At 37.0% G+C, this 21,138-nt stretch overlaps 1 protein-coding gene across 10 annotated transcripts in view; it reads left to right on the top strand.

Annotated features, from left to right (window-relative positions):
• The window catches only part of PCLO (piccolo presynaptic cytomatrix protein), a 327,397-nt gene that overhangs the window by 179,627 nt on the left and 126,632 nt on the right, over nt 1-21,138 (top strand). For 9 of the 10 annotated variants that reach the window (XM_027679475.1, XM_027679467.1, XM_027679469.1 and 6 more), the window contains exons 7-9: nt 3,087-5,295; nt 10,513-10,661; nt 18,270-18,351. In XM_027679475.1, the coding sequence (XP_027535276.1) occupies nt 3,087-5,295; nt 10,513-10,661; nt 18,270-18,351 (2,440 nt within the window). The remainder of the gene's footprint in view (nt 1-3,086; nt 5,296-10,512; nt 10,662-18,269; nt 18,352-21,138) is intronic. The other variant, XM_027679476.1, reaches the window with a different exon arrangement.

Below are 21,138 nucleotides of genomic sequence, written 5' to 3'. Positions count from 1 at the left end.
GGATAACATCTCTATAGCTTTATCTCAATCACAAGCTTTGGACTTATTTTAACAAGGTCAGCTTTCCCTCAAAGCAGATCTGATTATCATTAAGTCCATCCTGAAGGGATATCCCAGACTTGTGTGAAATTATACAAGCATCAACAATAAGATAATAACGTTTATATGGATGCTATGGTGAAACAAGAAACAGAATAATTTAATTCTAGTTCTTGAGATTCACAGTCAACATTTAGAGTGATGATTTGCTAAACACAGAATGATTTTTAAAAATTAGTGAGGGTGATTGTAGATAACTAGAGTAAACTGATTAGAATTAAGGTGATTGAAAATGTGATAAAATATGGTAGAAAACTTCATGGCTTCTTCGGTCAGAGAGCTTGCTAAGGTCACCTGTCTGACATCTAACTTAACCTTTAACCAGTGATTGTAAGGTGTAAGAATGCCTGTCTGTATTTGATAAGTTTCTGTGACCCCAGAGTAGTCTCATGAAGGTTTCTGCCCCATCTTTCCTTTGGGTACTTTGAATGTAAAATGAGTATAGCTTTATAAATGTGTTATGAGGACAAAAAATACAGGGATAGGACTAGACAGCACAACTATTCCCTTCCACTCCCAATAATTTTGATAAAGAGATTAGAATTTGGCAAAGATCAGCCCTATCTTGTCTTTTTCTTTTCCCTGTTATTTAACAAATTAAAAAGAAGTGCAATAACTAATAACAGGTACTTTAAAGTCCATCAAAATACTGCAGGTGAACTTCCCTTCAATCTAGCACAGTTCCCAGGTAGCATGCTAACTTAAGTGATGATGAAAATATCCAGGAAGAAGAAAAAGCCACACATTTTATCACAGTACTAAAACAAATTTATTTTTTCTTGTCCCAATATAAGTATCAAGTAAAAGTAATTAAGACTTGCCTTTTGTGAGAATAGCAGCTGAGAACTAGAGGTTATCAATACTTTTTCAAGAGCAAGTGATAAATCTTCCTGTAATGTTTATTAGTCTAGGATTCTTTAGATATAGACAGAGATATAAAAACAAGATATGGCGTTTTTTCTGCAAAATGCATAGTAGTCTGACACTGAGATTTATTAATCAACAGCTTAACTATCATCTGAAAATATTAATTACATAAATTTTTATAGACCTTTTAATGACTTTGTTATTAATAGCACTTCCCAATACCAATGACCATCTGTGACTGCTCCACCATCTGCGATTGCTATTTCAGTTCAGGAGGGGGAAATAGCAGTGGTATTACACTGATTTTACAATATAAATTATTAGCCAACTAGACCTACTGTAGATGATTAATTTGTCTTTGCTTATAAGTACACAGTGAGCAAGAGAAAATTAGTTCCTTTGATTTGTTGGCACAACATGGGTTTGGGAAATGGCCATGGGAAGCTGAAAAGATTAAATTGCTTTTATTGCAATCTGAGACATGCAAAAGTTGATGGAATTTAGATGAAGAAAATGAAAGAGATGAAATGGCACTTGAAAAGGTGGTGAATGTTTCTTTAAAGTTCCATGGCAAATGATTTCCTGAGTATTGTAATTTGCTAAAGCTAGGTAACAGGAGCAGAAAAGGGGGATTATCAACACCTTTTTTAAAAACTTTTACAGTTTGTTGATACCATATTAGAATAAACAGAGAAAATACTGATTTATAAACTCCTAATTAAAATTAATTTTGTTGACTTCTTATCTGAGTGAAGTAGCATTTAATTTAAAAGAAATTACATTTTTAATTAAAAACAGTTAATGCTTGTAGAAATGCTGTCCTTGCCTGCAAAGGCAGAAGAGTGAATTGGTTATTTTTTTTTTATTCATCCCTTATTAAACTCAGATAAAATGCTTCCATATTTTGCTATCAGCATGTCTGCATTCTGTAATGGCTGAGCTGATTTTTTTTTTGGTGTATATGTGTAGATCAATCCATTTTCCTTTGCTAAGGCAAAATTTTTAAGAAGCTATTAGTGAGATAGGATACAATTTCAAAATAATTCAGGTCCCACTTCTTAATCAATCTACATTGTGTGGAACGTAAACTTACTTCAAAAGTAAAAAAAACTTTACAACACAACTAGTAATTCAGGGCACAAATTAAATTGCATCTAATCAGTTGCATTGCTTACTGCTAGTTGATGAAGAGAGATTGGCACCTCAAAAAAATGACTCATCAGCCTAAGGCAGATATTTCTCCTAGATCAGGATGAATCACTCTTCTACTATTAACTGTGGGGAAGTCTGGACATCTGGACAGAACTAAATTTCTGTAATTTTATACTCTTTAACTTTATTAAAGTTTTAAACTAACTTTCTAAATGGAACAAATTTCACTTACAAAAGTCTTCAGTGAACTGAAGAAAGCTCATACCAGTTCTGTAAGCATAAGGATCTCCCCTGAAAATACATATATTTAGCATCAGAGGTGAGGCAAAAATTAAAAGATTATGTAACAACTGCTGTTGTACCAAATGTGTTGGCACCAGAAAGTCCCACTTTGGTGTCTGGATTTCAGTACAAGTTATAGCTGCTTTATATGTGCTCAGTGTCTGGCTCAGAGTTGTCTATTTGACTGTACAGATTATACATAAATTTAGATATGAATGTGTATATATGTATATTTTTAATTATACAGACTTTTTAATTAAATTTTATATAAAAGGGAGTTGTATATGTATATGTATTCCCGTCCCACACACATATGCATTGAATATGTTTATGTATAAGCATATGGAAATTAAAAAAAAAAGAAAACCAAAAAAAACCAAAAACCTTAAATTACAGTCAATTAAATTTCAAGAATATAAGGTAGATTTTTCAGTCATAGGCTGAACAAAGTCCTGGTGAGTGTCACCCTTATTTTGCATTAGAATGCTCATCTTCCTGACCTTTAGCAGGCTGACAGCACTTTTTCTTGCCATTTTCTGCTGCTTATTCACAGATACCTCAAGCTTTCCTCTCTCTTAGGGAAAGTATGTGGTTAAGATATAAAGCCATTCCATGAAAAAAATTTAAAGAACTTGGGATTAATTTGCCTCTCAAATAGTGATTCAGTCTTGTTTCTTCTATTGCAGTCAAAAGGTCCTTCAAGCATAACTCCATCAGGCACTCAGAAGAAGGTGAAGAGGACTCTGCCTAACCCACCTCCAGAGGAAGCAACAGCAGGAACTCAGTCCCCATATACTTCTGTGGGATCAGTTTCACGGAGAAGGATTTGTAGGACCACAACTATGGCCAGAGCCAAAATTCTTCAGGATATAGACAGGGAATTGGATCTGGTTGAACGTGAATCAGCCAAGCTTAGGAAGAAGCAAGCAGAGCTAGATGAGGAGGAAAAAGAAATAGATGCCAAGCTGAGATACTTGGAAATGGGCATTAATAGGAGGAAAGAAGCCCTACTAAAAGAAAGAGAAAAGAGAGAGCGTGCCTATCTCCAAGGAGTAGCAGAAGAACGTGATTATATGTCAGATAGTGAAGTTAATAATACCAGGTCAACCAGAATAGAAACTCAGCATGGCTTGGAAAGACCACGTACTGCACCCCAGACAGAATTTAACCAGTTTATGCCACCACAAACCCAGCCAGAAACACAGTTTGCCCCTGCTACAAGCCCATATGCTCAATATCAGTATTCATCTCCTGCCCTGCCAACTCAAGCACCAACTCAGTTCACACAGCAATCACATTACCAACAACAACAGCCTTTGTATCACCAGCAGGTTTCACCCTATCAGACCCAGACAGCTTTCCAAACAGGAGCTACTATGTCCTATACTCCACAGGCTCAACCTCCACCATCTCAACAGCCATCATACCAACTCTCATCACAGATGATGGTGATACAGCCAAAGCAAAGACAGACCACATTATATTTGGAGCCTAAGATAACAACAAACTATGATGTAATTCGCAATCAGCCTCTCATGATAGCTCCAGTTTCAACTGACAGTAGTTATGCAGTTTCCCAGCTGGGCAGTAAATACTCTACCTTGGACTTAAGGATAGGACTAGATGAGAGAAACAGCATAGCAAGCAGCCCTATCTCAAGCATATCTGCAGATTCGTTCTATGCAGATATCGATCACCACCATACACCCCGAAATTATGTGCTGATCGATGATATAGGAGAACTTACTAAAGGAACAGGAGCACTCGGTTCCAGTTTTAGTCTCCATGAGAAAGATCTGACCAAAACAGATCGACTGCTTCGCACAACTGAAGCCAGGAGAGCACAAGAGGTGTCAGACTTCCTAGCACCACTGCACAGTTCCTCTAGGTTACATTCCTATGTTAAAGCTGATGAAGACCCAATGGAGGACCCCTATGAGCTCAAACTTCTGAAACACCAGATAAAGCAAGAGTTCCGTAGAGGTGCAGAAAGTCTTGATCATCTGGCTGGCCTGTCACAGTATTACCACGGAGAGGGCAGCTACAGGCATTTTCCAAAATCTGAGAAATATAGCATAGGTAGGCTTACTCTTGAGAAGCAGGCTGCTAAGCAGCTCCCAGCAGCCCTCCTTTACCAGAAGCAGTCAAAACACAAGAAAGCTTTGATAGACCCCAAACTAACAAAGTTTTCACCTATTCAAGAAAGCAGAGACCTTGAGCCTGACTATTCAACTTATATGACTTCTAGCACTTCAACACTTGGGGGAATTACTACTAGGGCAAGGCTTCTTCAGGATGATATTACTTATGGCCTTAGAAAAAACATCAGTGACCAACAGAAATACATGGGGCCACCACTGACGTCATCCATTGGAGCAGGCCTTGGGACTGCACTAGGTCCAACAATGAGATCCACACTACAAGATGAAGCAGACAAGTCTTATAGCAGTGGTAGTAGATCTAGGCCCTCATCTAGACCCTCCTCAGTGTATGGGCTCGATCTATCATTGAAAAGGGATTCTTCCAGTTCTTCTTTAAGACTGAAAGCCCAAGAAGCTGAACCCTTAGATGTTTCCTTTAGCCATGCAGCACCTTCTGGAAGAACTAAACCCACCAGTCTGCCTATTAGCCAAAGCAGGGGAAGGATCCCGATAGTAGCACAAAACTCAGAGGAGGAGAGCCCACTAAGTCCTGTTGGACAGCCAATGGGAATGGCAAGAGCAGCAGCTGGACCCTTGCCACCAATATCTGCAGATACCAGGGACCAGTTTGGATCGAGCCATTCATTACCTGAGGTCCAGCAGCATATGAGGGAGGAGTCACGGACTCGAGGCTATGATCGAGATATAGCCTTCATCATGGATGACTTCCAGCATGCCATGTCAGACAGTGAAGGTAATTTAGGCCTCAGACTGGTATCTTACTATCACAACCAAAATCCTCATTTCTATGCATGTGTCTAACTTTTGTTATACTTCAAAGACTTGTTCTTTTTCTGTTCCTTGGTGCATCTTCTGTGTATCTACATTTTTGGGGTTTGATTTGCTTTGTTTTATTTGATATTTTTTATTTTACCCTAACAGGAGTTTCTGGATGGTGTTAAGCTACTATAGCATGCTCACTATATTGTTGTTGATTTGCTTTCCTTTTGGTTTGCTTGTGCATTTTCCTTTTCACTTGTTTATGTCTATTTTTCCAATGATACTGTGTAGAACACTCCATGTATGATACAGACCCTACCATCAGTCTTTATGTGAAACTTTCTCCAGTGAATGTGAATCATTGAACTTTTTTGCAGTAGTTTTTGTTGGGGTTTGGAAATATTCTCCCAAATCTCTAAAAAAACTCTAGTAATTTTATTTGCATGAAGTTTCATAATAGAATTCAAGAACTGATAATTCCATCTCCTGATGCACCAATTTAGGTCTGTGTTTATATAGAAATAGTCTGTTCATTAAGTACATATTATATGTTAGCACCATACAGAGCTTAAGGTGATAGCAAAATAACATTCCACATATGATTTGTTGAAAGCATCCTGTCATGTGGACTTCTGTGCATTTGGAATTGTGATTATGTAAGATAATTTGCCATTTGGATGGTTCAAGACAATCTCATCCTTCAATAAACTTGCATAAAGCATTTTACTTCTATTGATGGGTTATGCAGTGTAGCTGGTTTTATATGCACCCCATACATATGTCTGCCAAATAAGCACAAGAGTTTATCTCACTTAGGTTCATGAAAGGAACATTTCTGATGTATTATAAATGGTGCAATTAAAAAGGCTGCTTATGAATAAGTACAGCAGAATGTTAAAGCTGATGTTGAGTACTTAATAATTGCAAATTATGTATCAGTTTTGTTTGAGTCAGTTCAGGCTTAATATATTCTAAATTGTTTAAAAATCATAAAGACCGTTTGAAAGAAAATTAAATGAACATGTTCGAAATTGTATGCACTCCCTTAACCTTTTCTTATGTGTACTTACTGCACAATAAAAGAGACTTTGCATGCGCTATATTGTCTGTAAATGGCAATGATTGTCTCAAAAGACACATTTGCATGATTATGAAGTAGATTGGTTTATTCTCCAGGTTTATACTAACCTCCATTCATTATTACATTATTGTTTTTTAACACGTGCTCAATCTTTCATAAGCATTAGGAAATTTGATCTATTTACCTTCATCATACTACATATTAAGGTCTTTGTTCTGTAAGTTTCTTTTCACATTTCTTACATATTTACAACCCCCTTGTGAACTCTGTGTTTCAGGAGAGACTCAGGATCATCAGCTTTTTTTGGATTTTATCAGAAGTTTGAGAGTTTTCATTGTCCTTAAATTCATAGCACACAGAGTCCTATAAATAAATCTGAAAGCAATTGAAAGGAACTCCCCAAGTTGCAACTATATCATTATTCCTAAATAAGTAGATGCTATCATGTCTCATCTCAACTTGTGACTTTTAAAGGTCATTCTAGAGTGACATTGTGAAATAGGGAGGACTTTTCCCCCTGAAGACTAAGGAGAACCAAACTGAACCAAAAATCCAATTTGGAGCTATTCTAACTCATATAAACGGGTCATAGGGAATTGTATTTCTGCTTTGCAGTGCAATAAGTGTAGCATATATATTTGTACAAGACATACATATTACACTTCAGGTAGAACATGTTTTCATTTTAAATTAGTCTCTGATTAGTTACACCTTCTCAGAAATATTCTAACTCAATTTACATATTCTCTATTAATCTACGTCACTGATATGTCACTGAGCACCAGGGCTTCTTCCCCTTTTAGCAATCTTTTTCTAATTTTTTTTAAGGTTTCCTCTTCACAAATAGCTTATTTCTTGAGAAATGAAAACACTTTTTGACATTTTTTTTTAAATATGCTGTCTAATAGCAAGTAACCTGTATTGAAAATAATTCATATAATTTGGATGTAAGACAAAAAGTGTTCCAAAGAAGCAATTACAGTTCTATAGAAAGTTATGGCCTTCTTTTTTCTGGACTGCACTCTTCTCTGTAGTGCCCTGTTGCCCTGACAGTGGACAGCTATTCTGGCATGTTTCATCCAGCCTTTTAACACAGTTTGCTTTGCTGCTTCTCTCTCTCTTTTTTGTTTTTTTTTTTTAACCAGCTGCTGCATGGTGTTGATGAGATTTCATTAAAAGAAATCAGTCTTAAGTACTGCCTTAGGAAAACTCTTCTTCTGCTATGGCTTGATTTATCATCTTAGAAGACTTTTAAACATGAATTTAAGTCAAAGTATTAAATTTAAATTGTTTTTCTTTTATTCAAATGTGCTTGAATTTCTGATCATTTTTTATAAGTCATATGCCAACAAAAAATACCAGAAGAGAACACAAACAGGACTTTGAGACTAAACCTTTTGTTTTTTACTAAGTACATACTGTAACAAATCTTAAAACCATGCACATAAGTAGTACTGACACTGGGATTCCAAACTTCAAACAGGTTAAAAAACACATTTAGTGTTGAAAGAGCACAACATCCAGAGCTGCCCGTTGAAAATAAATTGTGTTTTGAGCTTTTGAAATAGCTGGTATTTTCTCAGGGTTCCCAATATCATGAATGCTCCGCTCTGAGCCAGCAAATAGGTCTCTATCAACCCTCCAGCTGCCAGTTTCCACACACTACAAAGTATGTTTAAGATACTAATTTTCAAGAATGCTGAAGCTAGTACTCAATTTTATGAATATAAATAGTCCTTGCTGGTCAGCTTTTATATCAGAAGACATAAAATGTGACTTTTCTCACCTGAAGAATTTTTTTTTCTACTATATGCTAATTTGGTAATTATATAATAAGGTATATAATAGGGTTTAAAAGTTTAAAATTGAGATATGAAGACATCAAGACATCAGCACGGACAATGCCTTGTAATTTTTCATCTGTGGGATTTAGATTGATCAATACTACTTCTCTAATCAAGTTTCTTGGACTCCACAGCCTGGAGTTCAATATCACCTGGTTAAACTGTTTGGAATTAACAGCATGGGCCTTATTGACTCCAGCAGGAGTTTTTTACAGGTGGAACCATCTGGCTGCATACTGTTAGCCTTAGAATAAAAGGACGATCCCTCTCAGGCTGTCAGTGATTCATCTTGGCTGTTCTCAGGTTTCCAGCTGAAACAAATTCCAGCTGAGCAAGCCAAAACCAATGGTGTGTGTATGTATATGTGAGTGTGGTGTGTGTGTGTCCATATACACATACATAACTTTTTAAATTTCATATAAAATACACACATTTATGGCAGTTTGATAAAAAAAGGTAGGCTGGTCTGAACTGCAGTGTGGAATTCTACTTTTTCAAAAGAAGAAATCCAGCAAAAGTCATTTCAACTGGGGCAGGAGGAAAAAAAAATATCATTCTTTCATCTGCTGAGCTAATGACACAGATTGTGATAGTCAGCGTTGACATCTGGGGTCAATAAAATGCATTCAGTTCTTCATGCAAGCTTCAGAAAGAAGTTCTGTCAGGATGAGTTATGAACCAGCCTGCTATGTGCAGGCACTAGTCAATTGGCATAAATGGGTAAAGCATAAAGGATTTGTATATTAGTTCATAATAGTTTATTGAGAGCAGTTGTTCAATAACTAATCACTAGCCAGACAAGCATCAACCTTTAATAATGTTTATGGTAATTCCTATATGCTGATCTAAATAATATTTCAAACCATTTTTTGTGAGGTTAAGTTTGTGCACAGTTGTGAAGGAAGAGACTGCATAATATCTGAAACAAGATTAAGAATTTTCTGAAGGCCTAATATCATACAGGGTGTTGTTTTTACCACATAAGAAATATAATTTTCCCAAAATCATGTGTATATATTATTTCTCCTTTTGAGAGAAATTTAATAAAATTATAATAATTTTGTCCCATTAATTTTTTCCCAATTATTTGTTAAACCAGCTAGATTATGTTTACTTTCACAACTAAATAGGAGAGATTATGCACACTACCATTTTTCCTTTTAAATTTTCTTCTGTCATGTCAACACACACACTTGTTACTATAGCAACAACTGACCTTATTTAAGATTTGCAATTTCTTGTGGTTTTGCTAAAACAAATATTGTCTTTCTTTGATTTCCAAATTTGTCCTGCTTAATAAAGCATAAAATTCAAACTTACATTTCATTCTAATTAACTGCACAATGCTTTGGTTTACACTGATGGGCAACAGAAATAAAAATCTATATATTGTATAGGGTAAATATTATTAAACATGTAGGGCATGATTCTGATCCAAATGGAGTGACACCTATGTCAGCTGACCCAATAGTCAGTAACATAAATATATGCATTTGCAAAACTGATTTCAGTGAAGTGGTGTTATTTGATCCCCAAAAGGGATTTTATACAGATTTAAAACTCTTGCAAATAGAAGCACATTAGACTTGTAGAATTATTGCAGAAAGAACATGCTGGCTAACAATCCATACATAAAGGTTCATACTGCAAAATCGGGGGATGGAATTTAAAATGAGAACACTTGCAATATTTCTGCTTACAATTACAAAGAGTTGCATAGATTGCTTCCTATCTACTTTGATTCGGGTTGATACTGATTTCACAAAGAATTCATAATTTTCTGTAAGTAGTTCTAGATTATTTCCAAAGTATTTTGAACCAATATTCAGTTCAGAAACTTGGGAATTAGTGGAGTTTGGGTTTTGAAGGTTGGTTATTTTGGGGGTTGTTTTGGGGTTTCTTAGTTTTTTTTTACCTAATCTACTGCAAAGGAACTAATCTGACTAATTTTTTTTCCAACAAACATTTTAGAGACATGAAATCGGCAGTGTATTTCTGAGCTGCCTGAAGGAAGATTACTGTAGCACTCAGCAGCAGGTTTCTTTTGTATTTAATATCCATAGGTTTGACATAAACAGAATCTTCTCCCTTTGCTGTATCACAGCTAAACAATGCTCAAGTTCAATGTCTCAAGTCTCACCTGTAACTTTGCTTTAGCTGCATGGCCAATTAATAACCACTCTGCATGTTTGCTCTGCACAATGCACATTATTGCCCTTTGCCCAGCCCTGGATCAGAGCATTTGACCTGTCCTTGGTTTTCAAAGCCTACCATCTCCGTCGTGAAGAAACAGATTGGTTTGACAAGCCCAGAGAGTCTCGTTTGGAGAATGGACACATCCTTGACAGAAGGCTGCCAGAGAAGTTGGCCCACTCTCGACCACTAAGTCAACACCAAGACCAAGTAAGCTGTCAAGTAAGATTTGCCTTTAGTTTTATAAAAAACTGATAATTTGATCATGCTGTCCAATACTGTAGGAACTTCAGGATTAATTAAATTCCAGTACATTCAGCTGAAATGCTGTTGAACCTGTATTCATCACCAATATTTGATGATGAAATTAGGTTAAATTTCCTCTATAATTCAGTATTAATTTTGCAAGTTGCCTTTTGATTTTTGAAATACATCTGAAAGGAATTAATCTCCTAACTGGAAATATCTATACATTAAGTATTCATATTAAAAGAAAAAAAGAATGCAATTAGTGTTATTTCACCTTACCATTCAAATTCAAGTCCCTTCTTTTAGTAGTTGAAGGAAAAGGTTTGCTTTATCCTGTAGACACTTTTTCCACTTTCAGTTGGTGAATGTAATTCCAGCAGTTCGTGATCAATTATTGAATAAATCAGTAAGATTTTAATCAATCTAATAATTAGAATATTCCATTTATTAGAGAAAGAAAAAGTCCATATTCTGCTTTTCAAGCTTGCTGACTTTGAAATCTAGTCACCTTAGTGTACCATCCCATTTCATCTTTATATTAACAGAGTTTATGTATCTAAGTTTAAGTATCTAAGGTCGTCAATTGTTTGTTACAATTTTTACTGATTCACTTAGATTATATTCTGATATATTCTCATATATTGATTTAGATCATATTTTTCCACGCGATGCAATGGATGCAATTGGTGCATTTCCTCGGAACAAGAGGAAATGGCCTCCAGTTGCACCAGAAAAGGTCTAGATTAGATATTAGGAGAAATTTCTTTGTAGAAAGAGTAGTCAAACATTGGAACAGGCTGCCCAGGGGAATGGTGGAGTCACCATCCCTGGAAGTGTTCAAAAAACATGTGGATATGGCAGTTGAGGACATGGTTTAGTGGTGAACATGGTGGTGGTGGTGGTGGGTTGATGGTTGGATTTGATCATCTTAGAGGTCTCTTTCAACCTCAACAATTCTATGATTCTAAGAGAAGATATTGCATGGCCACATTGTGATACTTAATACCTTATATTTTGTTAGTTCCCCAGAAAACATACAAACAGGAGTATCCTACTGTCAGGCAGCCTTCAAAACTTTTGTACTGGTGAGCATTTTTACTAACATTTGACAATCGAATGTAGGTTTTATGAAGCAAGGATGTAGATGTTATGAAGTAAGTTTTGAGATACCTTACAGTACAAGCTGTCATTTATTTTTCCCTCTTTTCCTGTCTCTAGTTTAGCATATATTGAGATGTACACAGCCTAGGTTGTACTGAGTATACCCATTTCTTGTTCAGAAAAAGGACTTTACAAGACATAATTCTTACAGGAATCTATTCAAATAGATCATGAATCAACTTTATTGCAGGATAAAGGATGTTTTTGAGTCTTCACAGCTCTTAATATCACTAGCAATAGTTAAAAAACTGTCTCTCTGATCACTTTAATCCTTATGAGAAACATTCATTATTCTAAGCATACATAGTTGTATTTGACCACTAAAGTGGTCTGAGGTAAAACTGAAAATTTCCCTTGAAAATCAGGTTTATCCAAAAGAGTTACTGTTACCCCGAGCCCTGTGATAAAGAGATAGTCAACAAGATGCAAGGTCTTAGTCACAGAGGTCTGATATTTGTTTTTTTCTCTCATATAAATAGCACTACACTAAGACTGGTTGAAAAACTTTGATCAAAATTTTCAAGAGGAAGGTTAAAGTGCCTAAGAGTTCTTCTTTTCCGGAATGTTTCCAGGAGGAAAATATGTATTTTTTTCTCTGCCTGGGGCTGTTTTGGTATCCCCATGCTTCTATGGAAATAGAGATACTGCATTAAAATCTTGACAAAGACCATAGGTTTTGGTTTTGTAAAACATGGGATGTAAATTGGAGCGTGAACATGTTCTAAATAGTTCTGTCTGGTGCCATGTAAAGCCTCTGAAGAAGAGAAGTGATGTGCAAGGACAAGCTTTACAAGAATTCCTTCTTCCTCTATTTCCATCTGAGTCAGCTACCAGTCACTCACTGGTACAAAAAAGTATCAATAGGTCTGTATAAGGGTGAAATGCCAGTGCTCACCAACTCTACATCATCTACCTTATCAAAATCCTGCTCAGAGCTTGTTTATCTGTGAACATTTGTTTGAGAAAACTTAAAAAAATTAAATATTTTCAGACACATCCAGAAATTAAATTGTTTCATGACAAGATAAAAAGGCTCAGAGGACCCTTCCATTAGCTCCACATGGAAAGTAAACCATTTAGCGATAGAAGCAAGTCAGTATTAACATCTGTATTTTTCTTTCATTAGTTTTATATTTTAAAGTTACCAAGAGAAATAAACCATTTCAGGCCCATGAAAGTGGTGAGGCAAAGTAAACACTCCCCAAAGGGTTTATCAGCCCTGTGTGTAACAAAACAGTTACTGAATTCATTGTGCCTGTCTTCTGTATCTTCAATTCAACCCTGCACAGGGAGCTGTAGTGTCCAAGTATAATGTACTGTGGAGCTAAGAATGGCAAATCATTCTCCTTCCTGAACCATCTGTACAGGTTCACCTTCATCCAGAGCTTCCCTTGCTGCAGACAATTTCCTGAAATCAGTTAGGAGGGCAGTTTCCCAGTTAGCATAGGAATTAAGCCATTGCAACAATATCCCTTACTGAGCACAAACCAGCCACAGAAAGAAAAATTGTAGCACTAGTCTGCTTGTAATGTATCAGTCCATGTTTCCAAATACACTTATTGGCTGTAAATTTGCCATTTGTATGCTCTTCTTTTTTTAATAAAGAGAATATTTTACTGACTATTACAATATGAGTATTCCAGAAGATTTTTCTTTCACATATGTGAAACATCAATTTCCTTACTAGATGAAATCAGAACTGCTTGATTACATTCCACTGGGCTTGTACAAATGAAAAGTAATAAATAAAAAACAACCCTGTGCTTTTGAAGCAAGAATGCAGTGGAGCAACAACTCTGAACTTTCAGGTTTCCATGGATTCCTTATAACCTAGCAGATTAAGCTCATATACTGTCTTATAAATATGAAAATATATTTGTTTCTATAGCAACTTCCACGGTGCTGTATAGTATTCTTAAATCACATTAAATTGCAGTTCAGTTAAATATCTTGATAGCCATTTCCCAATATATTGATTCTGAACTCCTTCCCTGAGGACAGTAAATGTGGTTAAACCTAATCAATACATGATGTATTGCAGATTTCCCACTGATCACTGTTGACCTCAACAGTTTGCTCAGTCGCTGCCAGTTGACCAGACCTTCTTTAAATCTCAGACATGTTTTTTTTTCTTATTATTTTCTTTGAAAATTATTTGTATATCCTGAGCTAAACTGGGTGTTACAAACAGTTTGGGAAGGAACAGTAGGAGGAGGTGCCAGGGCAGTAAAGCTGCATGACAAAGGCGAGGACAATGAGAGCATATTAGCAGGCCATAAGTAGTTTCTCAGTGAGGGGTTTTAAATACTTCCAGTCATCATAGGTGGGTCTTTTTAAGCTCTAAATGAATAACAAAATCCAAAACTAATCATAATTTCAGTGTATTGTTATCAGTTCACTTTGGCAACCATTTTCTAGTCACAAAAAGAAGGCAAGGGCTCTGGACATGAAACCTTTTGAATGCAATCCCCTATTTTTAAAGGCTGTAAAAAATATATGCTTCTCATGGGTCTCTACCATTCTCTTGAAATTTAATTCATGCCTTTTTAGGGTCACTTGGATGTTTAGAAATTATGAAAAAATGGGCCATAAGGTGAGCAGTAGGGTTAAAATGAGAAAATGCCATTTGTGACAGAGATACAGAAGGCTACCTGCAAACTTCTGTTCCAAATTTTTTAAGTCCATCCTGCTCAGTTTTGATTGTCTTTTGTCTAGCAAGGAGATTTTATTTTAAATTGTAGTAAACTGTTTTCTCTTAGAGGGTTGAGGTTGGAGGTATTTTGTGATTCAGATTCTCCGGAAATACGATGAGAAACATCATATTGGACATTTCCAAATTTAGTGTAATTGTTAAAATATTTAATCTAATGAGTGAATTGTTAGCCACCCCCTCACTGTAATTCAAGATGGAATTTAGCAGGCAGTGCCTCATTTCTTAGTCACCCAGAAATGTTGTTCTCACAGCATGCCAGAATGACTTCTAGATCAAAAGTCAGAGTGCTGTACTCACCTAATTGCAGAAGCAAATGCAGCTCTTTGCAATGTAATAATGAGCAGGAACAGTGTATTTGTTAAGTTTTGCTTCAGTACGTCTTTTGCAACGTATCTCCGTCATTAGCAGAGAGAACTTTCCACCTTGAGGATTTCTAGAGAACTTCACATTTGTGCTCTGTACAGAGGGAATGTAGGGATTCAAAGGGGCAGGATTACCATAGCTGTGGAAATTCTTGGTGCCAGCGTTTACAGGCCTTGTGTGCTCATGCAATTACCTGTGGTATTCAGAAATTAGGATAGATACTAACCCACCACCTTGAGCATCCATCGTCCTGTTCCTGGATACCTAATTCAGGTAAAGTTTTCCTCGAAGATGGCATTTCCTAGAGGACTACAACCAAGTGTAGCTGCTGAGATTCACCTTGTCAGTGCCTATCTAACATTGGTGGAAGGGGAGGTGCAGGACCATTTAAAACCAGGAGTTACCATGGCTTTAATGATCTGATCCAAACACCAGTTAATACATTATAGATGTGGCTATGGACTTCACCTGGAATACTAAAATGCACTTCATGCATTTTATTTCTTAAACTTAAATATAGCACTTGAGAACTTTTTTCTTCTGGATTGTCCTCTTTACCTTATAAATTTCCCCTGTATATGAGGCTTCCATAGAGTTTCTTTATCAGACAAAACATTGCAAGACAACAAATGGAAAATATAGTGCATATTTAAACTGATCCTCCGTAGCAGTCTTAGAAAACCTCAGCGCATTTATTTGCTGTTCATTCCACTGACTAATAACATAAAACCCATGACCAGAGCTTACATTCCTTGAGGAAGAGGATGACATTGCTGGGGCTGAACTGCAAGTCGAATGTACTGAGTGCTCCCAAAGAAGTGAGGAAGGATCTTCATGACAGGGACAGATGGCAGAAATCTCTGGACTTTGCAGCAAATAAGTGGGATCAAGCCCCCTTTTGCCCTGTGACCTATATCTGGGCTTGGGGACTTACAGGTCCTTTGTTCCTGCAGCCATGGAGTGGAAGGAAGGCTCCTCTGCACCGTAGTTTGTATTTGTGGGATCTCTCTGTATCTTCACTGGGGAAACTGGGAGAAGAGTCAGCTGGAAAGGCCTCCTGGCATATATTCAGATGAGGGGAAATCAACATCAGTGAAGTTAGAAGATGTGGACGCCTGGAAACACGAAAGAATTTGTGTGCTAGAGATTTTCAAATATTCAATAGATTTCAGATAAATATGGACATTAGTGTTTAAAGCAAAAGCATCACGAACAGTGTAACTGTTCTTTGCATTATCTATTTACAGCAACTACTGTTTTTTTCTATTTATTCTGCCGCTTTCAGACACGTACAGGTCTGAAAGTAAATGCCTAACAACATGATCAATTTAAGTCCCACCAATGATAAAAAATAATGTGCTACCCTGAATGCTAATAAACTTCAATGCTTTTATTCAGACCTATATGAATCACCAAGATTTATTCTTCTTATGAAATTCTGGAAGTGAAAGTAATGAGGAAGTAATAGGCTAAAGAAGGAGGCAGTATATATTTCTGACATATTTGTCAGCAGTCATGTACTATATGGCATTGAATATTCTTGGATTATTATTTATTAAAAAAAATGTTGCTAAAGAAAGATAACAGTATTAGAATAATATGACTTGAAGTTTAAGAGCTGCAGTGTTACTCAGTTAGATTGAATTGCTCCCACCAAAATGGATCTCAACTAAAGATCTATTCAAATGTGTTCATACACTGCTTGTGAACTGCAATATTTGTATTTTTTATTTAATTCCAAAGAAAATGAGATACATTTTTTTCAGATTTTGTACAATTTAATGCAAGCTACACATGACAAATACGTTACTTTTACTGTCGTATTACACCTGCTGAATTTCTGGTAATGTCATTAAAAACATAACATTCTCCCTATCCATTTATAAACGTGGAAGCCTCATGGCACTTTATACACTTCTAGTAGTGTTAGACTCTGTCCTGGCAAAATTCTGTGATAAATTCAAATGTCTGCCTGATGTCATGCTCTGATTTATTCTAGAGTACTTGTCCACTACCAGATCCATGATCTCCTTTATGTCTGACGTAAATTAATTACAGTCAATACTACTCTTAGTGTGTGATGGGAGGATTTCAGCCTTCTAAATGCAACATCATTCACTGGATGGGAAACTGAATTACGACAATAGATGTATAAGCTCTTCTGCTCACTGTGGGGTTGAGCTAAGCAAGTCCCTTGACTTCTCTGTTTCCCCTCCCCATCATTCATGTGTGCTATCCATTAACTTCATAAACTCTCCAGGGCACAAACTAGGTTTGAAGTGCTTAGTTCAGGAGGAGCTTAATCCCTTTAAATGCTACTTAAATATAAATAATAGTAAAAAACTCTTGAGAGGAGGCTAGTGGTACGCTCAGGCTGCTGCATTGCCATCCTGAATAATATTGTCCCTTTGGCTTCTTGAGTCTGCCTTCCCAAGGTCCCATCCTGGGACAATCACAGTTGTCCTCCCTTCTCTTTGTCTGGGTGCAGGACCCAGATGTGGAACCAACGTGTCAGAGGCAGAGAGGTGATGGGTTCAGCTTTGCTACCAAGAGACCAAAACTGTAGGCAAAAAGGGTGCATGACAGCTGTGAGGTGTGTGTTGCAACCAGCACTCTTGCTACAGGGGCATTTTGGTATGGGCTCAGCATGGTCATCCTTGGCAGGTGAGTCAGCATGACCCTCCCATGCCCAAACCACGGGGCAGGTGGGATCATCCCAACAGGAAATCTGGCTCTTTGGAGTCTATTATAGAGGTGTGTTGCTTTCAGCTGTGTCACTCTCTGGGATCAGCCCAGGTAGATGTCGAGCATTTTCATATAGAATGTTGTCCTACAAGTTTTAGTTTGGGTCTTTCAAAAGGCTTTTGGAATTTAAGTCAAGGGGTACATTGGAATATGTGGTTTTGCTGAAACTAAAGCAGTAACTCATGGCTGGTTACACATTCAACTAACATTTTGTTTAGATGTCTATGAATAGAATTTTATAAAAAATACGGCAATTATGTTTAATTTCATTCTTCTCTTAAACATTGCTTGAATAAAGGATCAATGTTAAAAGAAACTACAGAAGACAGTGTCCACCTTCTAGTCATTGGGAAAAATCAGAACCAGAACCATATTTGAAATTCATCTGGAGTTATGGAAGCAAATATTCATTCCCCTGTAGAAGGATTTTGCAGTCTGAAAAACATCTTGAAACTTGCGGGCGTTTTTGAATTGTGAAGTTTTGATATTTGCCTGGATGAAATATGTTTTTTTGCTTGTTCCTGTTTCAACTGTCTGAAATTATTGATACAATTGTTGTTGGTTTATCTTTTCATGACATGCCTATTTGTGTTCCTCAGATAAATGGGAAGCCCCTGCAGTACATTTTCCCTCATACAAGGCTCAAACTACTGAGAGACCCAAAGGATCACACAGTTTCAGGTAAAAAAACAACCCTCTATCAGACATGATAATTAATTTGATTAGCATGGATTATACAAAAGATTTGCAGTATTAAAAATAGTTCCTGTGTCCAAGCAGGAGGAAATTCAGTGGTCATTTTAAATTGCGCTCATTGGTTAAAACTGAAAGCAACGGAGCGTAAAAAAGGTCACAACATCTGTTCAAGATATATAAGCTATACAGACGTTCAAAACAGAGGGAAAATCTGTTGTGTTATCCATATAAGCAGTCTGTTTTGCTGTTGCTTTTTATATAACTCTATATTCTCTGCATGAGTTTTTATAAAATAGGCTTGTGTAGGTGTTCAACATGTACAGAACTGAGAATTTTATTCTTTCTGTTCTGGAACTGTACTCCCCTACACAGGGGGTTAGCAGAACAATCAGATCCCATTTTTCTGTGATATCTTCACATGGAGACATTTATCATAGAACTTCAGGTTTATTCTTTTTTCCCCTAACACTGACACAAGTGTTCGTGTAAGTAAGACTCTGCTTGCAAAGGAGATGAAAGTGGCAAAGGTGATATTTATTCACCTCCCAGGTTGAGAGAAGGAACACAGTGAGATGTTTTCATGTATGAAACTGTAAAAGGCTGCTCATTACAAGACCTAGCACAGGTAAGGTCTGTCTGTCTGAGCTTTTTGGAATTGCACTCTTTCTCACATCTAATACTGATAAGGAACTCAAAGTTTTTTTAATACGCTGTGTGTCTTCCTTTAGAGGTGGATGCTTTAAGGGGTTTTGTTGTGAAACCATTAGACTTTTAACTTGCTTAAAAAATTCTAATAGTGTGTGTCAAACTCTGTTTCTGCACAGAAGTAATTACCGACTGCCAGCTCTGGTGTTCCCTCGAGCATTAAGTAGAAAGTGGCATGAACTTACTTGAATTGCTAAATATTGTTTTCACTGGATTTCTGGCAGTAAAATCTTGATAATTTCCATCCTCAGTATCCACCTCATATTTAGGGTGTTAAATGAATGTTCTGTATGTATTATGAGGTATTTTCTTGTTAGTCAGTGTAACACCCACTGATGATTTCAGGATCCAGAAAGACCCCTCCACCCACACAGCACAGGCTGAAAGGAGCCCTTGGCACTGCTGTGTGTCAGCCTGAGCTGCTCTGGGCCCTCACAGACCACAGGACCTCTTCAACATCCTCGTGGGGATCTTTGCCCTGCAGGGTGATGAGTAATGCTGTGATACAAACTGCTCTCTTACAATAGCAAGTGAAATTACAACCACACGACTGTAAAGCTCATGATTTAGTGATGCTGAAGCCTGCTCTCCTATGCAAAGTTACTTACCCTCATGCAATTTGAAATGCCTATTCCAAATTCTCAACTAGTTCTCATGCTGTCAACCACAGCAACATACTGTGCTAAATGCCTTGTGAGCAATGATGGGCAAAACCAAGGTATAGATATTGTCTTCCCACTTACCAGTGCCCTGCACGCCATGAGGTCACACAGGATCAAAAATTTACTCAGGATCCTGCTAAGGTTACGTAGCCCACACTGGGATTGCTCACTGCTATAGCTGTACAATATTGTACTTAAATTCTAATTGGAGTAAGCAAGTTTGACTCTGTGCCTACAAGCTGCAGTCATACTTTTGTGTTTTAGTCCGGATACATGCTTGGACACCTGCACAGGCATATTTCTGTATGATGTACATATAAATTTAAGAGGCTTAAGTGCAAATTGCACAGAAAACAGCCAAAGGTGGAATAGGGTGCCAATGAGGAGGACCTGAAACAGAAGAATTAGTTGTAGTTTTCACTCCTTTGAAGTACCATAACTCCTTTACTATATACCTCCCTTCTTCCCCCTCTTTTAAGTGTCTGAAGGATTAAAGTACACAGAAACTCTCTTCAAATATGCAGTGCTTTATGCTTAGCCTTCAGCTTTCTAAATGACCTCTCCCAGAGGTACATACGTGGTTTTTAAAAAAATTAATTTTGATTAAATGTTATCTGCGAAGTATCTCTGTTTATTAATCAGACAATGACTATTAACCAGAGGAAGACATAGAGTTCTCTTATGCAGCAAAAGTTACTTAAAATACTGGTAAATTAACAACATATGCTTTTATATCACCACAGCTACATCACTACAGCAGTATTGGATATTCATCTAGATGCCATGTTTGTTTTTCTGGCTGGTTTCTTTCTATTTCTTTGTTTCTTTTTATTTCTTCCTTTTATCTCTTTCTGCTCCCCCCTTCTCCCTCCCTTTCTCTTCCTTATTGAAAGTACCAAAATGTTGGGTCATTTTGTTTGCTATACTTGCTACATAAACACGGGAAGAGAGTTTATTAAAAAACAAAACAACCCTCAGTAAAGCTCACATGCGGAGTCAGATCTCTCCAAGAGAACAACCAGTTGCGCAGGTGGCATTGGGAGTCTCTGTTTCAACCATCCTTTCAGTAGCATCTTCAGCTGAATTGTTGTGTTGCTGGACACTTACAAGCCAGCTGGCCTGTGGTCCTGGGTGACCACAACAGCATATCCACTGTCTCTGATTATCTCACAGTATGTACAAAAGAGCCTCTGTCTTAGCTATGCACAAAAGCCTGTCCTATGTGATCATTTATGCACAGGCAGGAACATTTTCTACAGATGTTTTAAATTATCTACGTGCAGTTTGGTCAGTTCAGCAGCAGGAGCTGCCTGGAGAGATGCCTGAAACACAGGTTGTCCTCTTAGGGAATTAATCAACACATCTTCAGTATACAATTAGTGTATCTTAACTGGAGTATGCATAG

Source organism: Neopelma chrysocephalum, unplaced genomic scaffold (genome assembly GCF_003984885.1).
Source record: "Neopelma chrysocephalum unplaced genomic scaffold, ASM398488v2 Primary Assembly neopelma1_45, whole genome shotgun sequence".
NCBI classification, from domain to species: domain Eukaryota; kingdom Metazoa; phylum Chordata; class Aves; order Passeriformes; family Pipridae; genus Neopelma; species Neopelma chrysocephalum.
Note: the sequence above shows the minus strand (reverse complement) of the source record. Positions and strands in the feature narration are given on the sequence as shown.